Consider the following 9,535-nt stretch of genomic DNA (forward strand, 5'->3'; position numbering starts at 1 on the left):
AATGCAACAATTTGACTGAGTTGATGAAACGTAAAGGAACTATTTACCCAATCTGACTTGTTAGTGTCAATAAGTAAGGACAACACATTCCAATAATTAGCTATAAAAATAAATAAATGAAGCTGACATTGATGAGTCGGCGCATTCTATTTTGATTCGCCTATATTTCGCTCGTGTGTTATTTCGGCCCAATCCAAGTCCAATGCGCTTTGACATTGGTTGTGAACAAAACAAGCACAAAGTGCCAAGCGTCAGCTGCGTCTCAGCTGATCGGAAGTGTTGAGCGCAGCCTGGACGACTTGGTCAGGGCGATTGAGGCTAACTTGGCTAGCTTGCTAGAGTGGGGGGAGACATGGCCGATACCATAGCTGATACAAGGAGGCTATTCACTAAGCCTCAAAATTTGAATGACGCTTATGGACCCCCAAGTAATTTTCTAGAGATTGATGTAAGCAATCCTGAGACGATTGGTGTTGGAAGGGGACGATTTACCACGTATGAAATCAGACTGAAGGTGAGTGAACAGACTAAATGCTAGTTCATCTTAGCTAACTAGGCTAGCTACATTATGAACCAGCGGTTATAGCTTGCTCAGGGCAATGAACTCACCACAAAGCAAAGGGCAATCAGGCTACTTAAAGTTATATTGGCTGCAATTAGAGTTCCCCAAAATAGTTACCTGTTCTTACCGAAGGTACTAGTTTACATCGGGTTACAGTAGTAAGTTGTCGACACTTAGCTTGTGTTTGTAGCTAATGTTAATGCTAGCAATAGCTAAGTCATGGTTAGCGTGCTGTATAAACAATATGGCTTCATGAAATATGGATTACGCAATTAGTCATATTCTGAACTCTTCCATTAGCCTGTGTGATCAATTTATTTGTATGTTAGGTCATTCACTGTACGATAATTACCCTGGATAGTTAAATAAAGGAAGCTGATGTTGGACTGTAGCTAGTTGGCTAGTTCTGCTAGGTAAAGTTAGCCAGATGTTCTAAGGAATGCCATCAATATGTTAGACTTATCCTGCTGTTTCATTAAGGACTGTCAGTCAGTGGGTCCTGTGCACCAGATGACTCTTCTGACAATCAACCCATTAGATACAGTTAGCATATATTGTTGTGATTGTTGAGGCCCTGGTGCAAATAGAATGCAAAGTAAAACATTTAGTTATTTAATAGTCCAGCCCAGACAACTGTCATACTGAACCGTTAAAGAAAAAGTTCCAGCCACACCCCTGTGTAAATACAAGATAATGGTATTCGTCACACGCATTGCATGACGTGTTCTGACAAGAGGCATATTTTAACAAGGTGAAGGGGGCTTGTTTTACACATCACTAATCTAACTTTACCCACAATTTGAGCGCCTAGTCACATTTTGCATTTACATGCAACATCATTCTTATCCGTTCACACTAACACATTGTGAAATATTGATGTCAGCAATCACAGAAATATTTGTGGCTTCCCTCCTGCTTAGTCACATCTTTAGTATGATAATTTGTGCATGTAGCCTATTTTTATTCTCAGACATTTAGCAGTCAGCTACTTTGGAAATGTGCGACAGGATGTGAGCCTGTGGAGCTGGATCAGAAACCATCCAACCCACTCATGATGTGTATTTCCTTCCTGTGCCATGAAGGGAAGCAAGACATGGAAGTGTGTTTGTTTGCATGAAGCTGCCTGACTGTCTCAGGAACCTGCTTTTACAATTCTCAGTATAGAGTAGAAGCCTAACAGAAAGTTGTCCTATATTTGATCCATGCATGCTTACAATTCTACCTTTAGTTTTTCTCTTTCCTGTGACTTTTGAAATGTTTTAGAAATTATTTTAGTGATTTCATTTGGCGTTTTAGTTGAAGAACAACGCATAAAAAGATATTCACAGAACAATAAAACTTCTTAAACACATCTCGTAAAAGCATAATCAAGCATAGAATCAGCATATAAAAGCATAGAATCAGACAAGGTCAGGTTTGAATCCCTGACCTTGTAGTTTTATTCCTCTTGATCTTACCACGTGACACCACCTAGTGCTCCGGTTCAGTTTGAGAACAGACACGTGTTGTGTTGTAATCAAGTATGATTCGAGATGAGAGTTGATCCTATTGTTTAGTTTATCTGTGAAAAGCTCACAACAGCACAAAGATGTGAGATAGTTATCTCTCTCTCCCTCCCTCTCTCCTACCTCGTTCCCTCCTGTCTCCATCCCTCCCTCGTTCCTCCCGCCCAGCTGATTGTCTTGGCTCTTTCTTGGTTGTCGTTTGTCTTAACTGACGTCCCCCGTGGTTAGCGGCCTGGCGTGTTTAGCGGCCCGGTGGTATTTATAGCTTCCCCATACCTAAAGAAGCTTGAGAGAAGAGAAGCCCTGTCTCCAGGCATTAGCGACAAATCTATGGCTACTGTACTTGATTAGCGTGTAATAATTAGCATATGCGTGTAATCAGTATTATTGTCCTCCGTGTAGACCCTGGTGACCCTGATTTGCATTAGAGCGCAGGAGAAGAGGAGCTTCCCTCACTTCTCAACAAACGTGGTGTCAACTTTGCTTCACTTCTCTCCTTTTCTTCTCCCTTTCTTTGCAAGTGTTTCACTCCTACTCTGAGGCGTTGTGTGAGCGCTGGGCTAGGCCCGGGTGTTCTTGGTCTGGAGTGCTTGGCGGAGGTGGGTGCATGTGTTTCGGTGCCCCGTCGCTTGAGATATTTTGGAACCAAATTTTTTAAAATATGCCATGAAATCTTTGTATATCGATGTCTCCCCCTCTTCGTTCCTCCCCCCTCCCCCCTTCAGTCCCAGATCGAGTGAGATCCCACAACGCAGCACTGAGAGACTCTTCCTAATCCTCTCATTGAGAGGGCAGAAGAATGAGTCGGGCTGGGGGGTGGAGTGAGGGGTGGGGGAAGTTTTGGACCCAATCTCCAGAACCCCCCACCCATAGGAGGGCACAAAGGCACCCCCCTCAGCTTTGCTGTAGCCCTACTGGTCTCTCTGTTCTCACCCTGGCCTGGGCTTTGTACTCTCTGGTATCTCTAGTTCATCTTGATTTTCTTCACTCCCTCTGGTCTCACTTGACTCCATCTGGTTCTCTAGCATCGCTGCTCTCCCTGTTCTGTGTGTCATCTCTCTGGACTCTCTTCCCTTCCACATCCCCCACCTCCGGACTTTCTCTGTTACCCCTGATCTGTCTGTGTCCTTCTGGTCTCTCTCTGGTCTTGCGGATCTACAGAGTCTCTAATGTCTGTGTTGTTCCTCTGTGTGTAGCCTGGGGTCCGGCAGGCCAGTGAAGGGAGAGCTAGGCCCAAGGTGATGACACGTTAGCCTAGGAGACGCATGTCCCCCTCCACAGACCTCTGCTGCACATTAAAGTGATCCGACGGCCCCTCCAAACCCCTGTAAAAGATGGAGGAGGGGGAGAAACTGAAGGACGGTTATCTGTGTCCGCTTCAGCCCCCCCCTGGGATTCCTCTTTGTACTGGCCTTGTCAGACTGCCTGCTTTTAAATCTCTGTGTTAATCTTCATCTCCAATCCAGATCTTGCAAAATCTCTATGTCCACTTCACTTGGGAGTAGGCGAGTTGCTGTGTTGTGTAGTACTGTGTGGTGTTGTTAAGGCCTAGCTTGTGTGGTTTATTCCCACTATAAATGTTCAGGTCATATGAGGAGCTTTGTGTTTAATGAGCGTTCTGTGGTCACTGTCACATGAGAGACTAGTTGTCGAACAGTGATTGGTTATCCTGTGGTCATGTGATAAACTCATTGTAAACGGTCAGGCCACCATTTGTGGTTTTATTTGGAACATGGTTTATATCCTGTCACTTGTCATGCATATTATGTGACCATGATGATTTGGTATTAAAGGTTGTTTCATAAAAAACGCAACAGGTTGAATATGCAAATGAAAGGGGACAACATGAGGTGTGGTTAACTGAAGAGGATTGTCTCTATCTGCTGTAAAACTATTTCTACTTTGTTTCTATGCAATTGAAATATGTGTTTTGTAGCCCTGCCCTCCAGGCCATTTCTTTGAAAGTGTTTGGTGCCGTCCTAATGTCTCCTGAATAGCGTCCCCTCTTGTCTACTCTCTTGCTCTCTCGCTCCCTCTCTCGCTCCCTCTCTTTCTTTCTCAGATTAGACGCCTGGGAAATTTGTTTTTGAACTTGATAAACAGAAAGGGAGTGGGGGGGGGGGTGGAGAGAGAGAGAGAGAGGGTGCGTGGGTAAAAAGCACAGCGGCAACATTAGACCTTGCCTCTGCTCGGCTCCCCCGTCTGCGTAAGAGCAGCAGCTCGCGTAGGTGAGTGGACTTTGGGATCCTACTCTGTTTATGGACAGCAGCATGTGAAGAAAGGCCTCTTACCGCTCGCTCTTTCTCCCTCTCGCTCTTTCACTGCATCCCCCACCCCTCCTCTTCCCTCCCATAGCTTTCCCCTCTCTTCCTTTCTTTCTTTCCATTTGGGGCAAAAAAGGAAAAACCTTTTGGTCATTAATAAAAATGCGAAGGGTAGGTTTGGTTGGGGGGTGGGGGGGCTTGTCAGGCACAGTCAAGTGTAATCCAAACTCTACAGCATCCGCTCCGACAACTATTTTAATGGAAATGGGGTACATATTGTATCAGGGCTACCATATCCTACTTGAAATGACAGTATCAAAAGTGGGAGTTGATACTATGGCAACAAAGCAGCTTTCTGCCTGCCAGGCGAGTTGGAGGGGGGGGGGGGGGGGTTAAGGCTGTCAGGCTTTCGGGGCCTGAGTGAGTGAGTGAAAGAAAGAGCACTCGGAGGGAGAGAAAGAGAGGGACCCTCTGCCCTTCCGGTATTGTTCCGTCTTCCTCTCACCCTTTCTGGAATATGATGCGATGAGGTGGCATATTGCTGCCATTTTTAATACTTTCATTCTGAAAGCAGAGATTGGAGGGGGGGGGTAGTGATGCTCACTAAACTTGACTTAATTCATCCTGCTAAAAGCTAATGTATAGCCAGTCTGAAACCATTCTCTCAGGAGAAGGGTGACCCGTCTCTCTCTCTGGCTTTTTCTCTCTGTCTCTCCTCTCTATTTAGGCTCTCTTCACTCCCAGTCTTTAATGAACGGGAGTGCTATTGTCTGTTCTACCTGTTCCATCCATGTGTTTCTGGTGCAGGCCCAGACTACTGCTGTGTTGAGGCTTTTAACAGGACTCTACTCAGTGAGGAGCAGAGAGGGTGCAAGAGAGTTTCTGTTATATTTCAGTCAGGTGGAGTCAGGTGGCTGAGTGGTTAGAGAATCGGGCTAGTAATCAGAAGGTCGCTGGTTCGATTCCCGGCCGTGTCAAATGACGTTGTGTCCTTGGGCAAGGCACTTCACGCTACTTGCCTCGGGGGAATGTCCCTGTACTTACTGTAAGTCGCTCTGGATAAGAGCGTCTGCTAAATGACTAAATGTAAATGTAAATATTTATGAAATGGTTGACTACAGTACTCTCTCAGTACTTAGCCTGAATCTGATCTCAGTTTCCACCCTTTGTTCATAACCTTACTTTTCCTCACTCCTCTCTCTCTTTTTTCTCTTAAGGCTTTATTAGCAAACACTCATTTGGTTACAGCTTACAAAGCACACGTTTCACACAGTCTTTGACTATTAACTTTTTATGGATAAAATGCTCTCTAATCAGAGCTTACAGGTTTCCCTTCAGTCATTCAGAACAACACGCATTGCTGTTGTGATTTATGCAGATTTATGTGACTAAAGGCATCCTACAGGTGTGTCGCAACTAGGGATGAGCATGAGTAGGCTACTTGATTTGTAAAAAAGAAATCCATTTTGGCCTATATAATAAATATATTTGTGCATTAAGCACAAGGAGAAAGCAGAGGGGACAGATGACAGGGAATCTCGCATCACCTCATTTGCTCAATTGCACCTCAATTGAATTCACATCTACATAAATGCATTAGGCCAGAAATGACATACCATCGTGTACATTTTTATTTTAATTTGTATTAACTTGACCTTCCAGGGGGGGCGGGGGGGGGGAAACGCTCTATGACGGCTACTCTGTAGTGTGTGAAGTGCAGAAAGGTAGGCGAACCCTACCAGCATGTTCATGTGGTGTTCATTTCGGATCCTATTCTTACAAAATTGTTATTATTATTTGATTTTTTAACGAGTAGGCCTATTCCATCATATTTTAATGCTAGTACTTGAATATTAATGTTCTATGTTCTCTTCTGGGCTGGGCTGTAGGTTCACTCCATTAGCCCTGAAACCCTTCAGCTTTCTCTATCTCTCTTCTCTTCTTTTTAATGGGGCCTCTCTCTCTAGCCCCCACACACACAGTGGGAGAGGCCGAATGTGCCTTTAATGTGAAAAAAGTAAGCTTTAAAGCAGGAGAGTTTTGGGTTGGTCTCCTTGTCCCTGTCACAGTGAAACCATGGAAACCTGAGGTCCTGCACCCCTCCCCCTCCAGACAGGTGTGAGGATAACACAGGGGAAAGAAACCAGATCTTTGACTTGTGGCGCTCCCAAACACCACTTCCTAACGTGTGTGTTTCAGAAAGAAAGGCTGCTAACTATTCACTTTTGAACCCCCCCCTCCTCCCAGCCTGCCCTTTTCCTCACTCCCTCCACCCACCTGTTAATCATGCCAATCTCTTAATCACAGGGTGCAGAAGGGAGGCAGGACAGGAGGTGCAGGTGACTTTCCTAACTTCATATTCTCACACTTTGGCTCCTTTGTAATGTAGGTGTGTGGGTATGTGTGTTAGGTGCAAGGTTGTGAATGTGTGCATCGGGTACTGACACCCATGTGTGTTCATTGTTAATTCATTGTGTTTCTGAGATCACTCTGTTCTTCAACTGATGGGATTAGCGTCGCAGCGGTGGCAGATTACCTGTAACCATGATCTGTTGTCGTGGGGATTAACTTCTCAGCATTCCGGAGTGTTCTGGGAGACCTGCGGCGAGGAGAGAGAGCAGAAGCTAGGAACGCTGACCTGTGAAAACTCCCATAATCCTCTTGTTCTGGGTGGGGGGGGGGAGGGGGGGTTGACAACTTCACCTGCTGAGGGGCTGGAAGTGGAAAACAGGAAAACAATGAGGGATGGAGGGAGGGAATAGGAGAGAGAGACAGAGAGAGACAGAGAGAGACAGAGAGAGACAGAGAGAGACAGAGAGCGACAGAGAGCGACAGAGAGCGACAGAGAGCGACAGAGAGAGACAGAGGCAGACACAGGCAGACACAGGCAGACACAGGCAGACACAGGCAGACACAGGCAGACACAGGCAGACACAGGCAGACACAGGCAGACACAGGCAGACACAGGCAGACACAGGCAGACACAGGCAGACACAGGCAGACAGTGACAAAGAGTAAGAGATGGAAAGGGGGAGACGGGGAGGGAGTACTATAGGAGGAAGACGGCTACCCGTGACAGGTAAGAGTAACAGTGTGACATATCCAATCGATTCAGAACAGCTAACTGATCATTCCAGTTCCAGAGTTGTATTTTATATCTTGCTTCCAGCACAGCCTGACTTTGTCATTATTTATTTTCCAGTCAGAAAATAAAACCTATCTTGATGCTTACAGATGCACTTTGTCATTATCAAATCCTGTCAGTATATTTTTCTCTATCTCTCTGCCTCTTTCTCTCTGTCTTTCTGCCTCTCTCTCTGCTCATTATTGTAGAGGGGGAACAAAAAAATCCATAATTTTGAAGAGGGGATGAAGGGGTATAGAGGAGAGGAAGGCCTCTGTTTCCTAGTGAAAAGACTCAGAGGAGATCTCAAGGGCAAAACACCGACTTATTATAGGAGAGGGGGAATATGAAAAGGAGAGGGAGGCAATGAGAATAGAAAGGCCATGTCTGAATTACCCTCTGCTGTTACTTCTGTTCTGACCAGACTGACCCCTCCCTGCCCTCCCATCCTTCTTTTTCTTCTCCTGCTTTCTCTTAGTACTCACGCCGCACCCCCACCCCTTCCCCCCTTGATTTTATTCATCCATTTACTTAGCTCGTCACTTACCTTTCCCTCATCCTCACACACACACACATTAACTCACACTAATACACACGCTGTCACACACAGGCATAAACACACACACATCCGCTCAATCCAATCGATCATGTTTCCTGTGGCTCACGATGCCTGAATGCCAGCCTTCCTCACCAAATATCACCGCTCTCATGCGTACTCTCTCTCTCTCTCTCTCTCTCTCTCTGTGTGTGTGTGAGTTCTGACCTTCTGCGATTGTAGTCCTTCCATGCTAAATGTTCCGTCTGTCTGTGCATTGTCCTGGACAGGCTGAGCTGTGCTGGCCCATCTGAAGAGCTTTGGCATTGTGCTGCCAGTCTGCTGCATGCTTCACTGTTTTGTTCAAGGGCCAACATTTCTTCAAATTTTTCCGCCGCAAATAAGAAAAAGCCCTCTCAAGTGGCTCTAAACAGTAACTTAGATTTACATACTCATGGACACACAGTGCACATTCACATTTTGGTATTCAAAATACAGACCCTCTTTCTCGCTCTCACACAGGCACTCTCTCTCACACACATACACACACACACATCAGACCTTCATGAGCCACATAAGTGGAAACTTTTTTCACCCCATTTCATTTTCCAATTTGATTTGTACGGCTCTTCATGAAGTCAGAGTGGGCTACCACAAGGCTAGTAACTAACAACAAACTGAGCAATCCTGGGTCGGTTCAATACTCATACCGCAGCCATTACTCCCCAGCATTTCACTCATTCTCTAATGGCCGACCAGACCCTGAGTCCTGGGGGAGAGATGCAGTGTCCCTGAGACTCATCACAGTGACAGTGTAGCCCATGTTGGTGCTGCTTTCTGCAACACCAACACCAGCACATGCTCATACATCAAAATAGGTGTGTATGCATGTGTTTGATCCCGTCTTCAGCGGTCTAACAGAGTCTCTTCTCCCCAGACCAACCTCCCTATCTTCAAGCTGAAGGAGTCCCGTGTTCGTCGGCGCTACAGCGACTTTGAGTGGCTTAGAGGGGAACTGGAGAGAGAGAGCAAGGTGAGATAAGCTGGTGGCAGACACACACACTGATTAGGTTGTCTGTCTGTCTGCCACTGAGCCCAAACAGACACAAATAAAAACTGTAAACGGCTCATTAGAGTTGACAACTTTTTACCAGAAAGTTCTGGGAGCATGATAAGCCTTACATCTACCGGTAATAACTGCTTCAAGTTCAACGACTCATGAAAACCAGCCCCAGTACTTGGGCTGTGTTATGACTGCTAGCAAACAGGGTGTGTGTTGTATAGGACAGAGTGCTGGTACCTGAGTAACTGGTGTTTTTTGTGTTTGCCGTTTGCTATGTTTGTTGATTAAGTATCAAACACATGTTACAGTGTTGATCTCAAGAGCAGATTCTGGTTGATTGGTGCCTATGCAAACCTGGTTAGGTTCGGTACACTTAATAAGGAGTCATTTTTGCAGTTGTATTTAAATAGTTCTACATGTGCTTGTGTGTGTGTCCCACAGGTGGTGGTCCCCCCTCTCCCAGGGAAAGCTCTTTTCCGGCA

General features: G+C 45.7%; 1 protein-coding gene across 1 annotated transcript in view; it reads left to right on the forward strand.

Moving 5' to 3' along the window:
- The first annotated feature begins 243 nt into the window (after positions 1-243).
- The window catches only part of snx3 (sorting nexin 3), a 12,538-nt gene continuing 3,246 nt past the window's right edge, over positions 244-9,535 (forward strand). Inside the window, 3 exon segments of the mRNA XM_062468080.1 lie at positions 244-514; positions 8,928-9,023; positions 9,495-9,532. Coding sequence (XP_062324064.1) covers positions 353-514; positions 8,928-9,023; positions 9,495-9,532 — 296 coding nt within the window. The 5' untranslated portion in view covers positions 244-352.

Source organism: Osmerus eperlanus, chromosome 8, assembly GCF_963692335.1.
Source record: "Osmerus eperlanus chromosome 8, fOsmEpe2.1, whole genome shotgun sequence".
Taxonomy (NCBI): Eukaryota; Metazoa; Chordata; class Actinopteri; order Osmeriformes; family Osmeridae; genus Osmerus; species Osmerus eperlanus.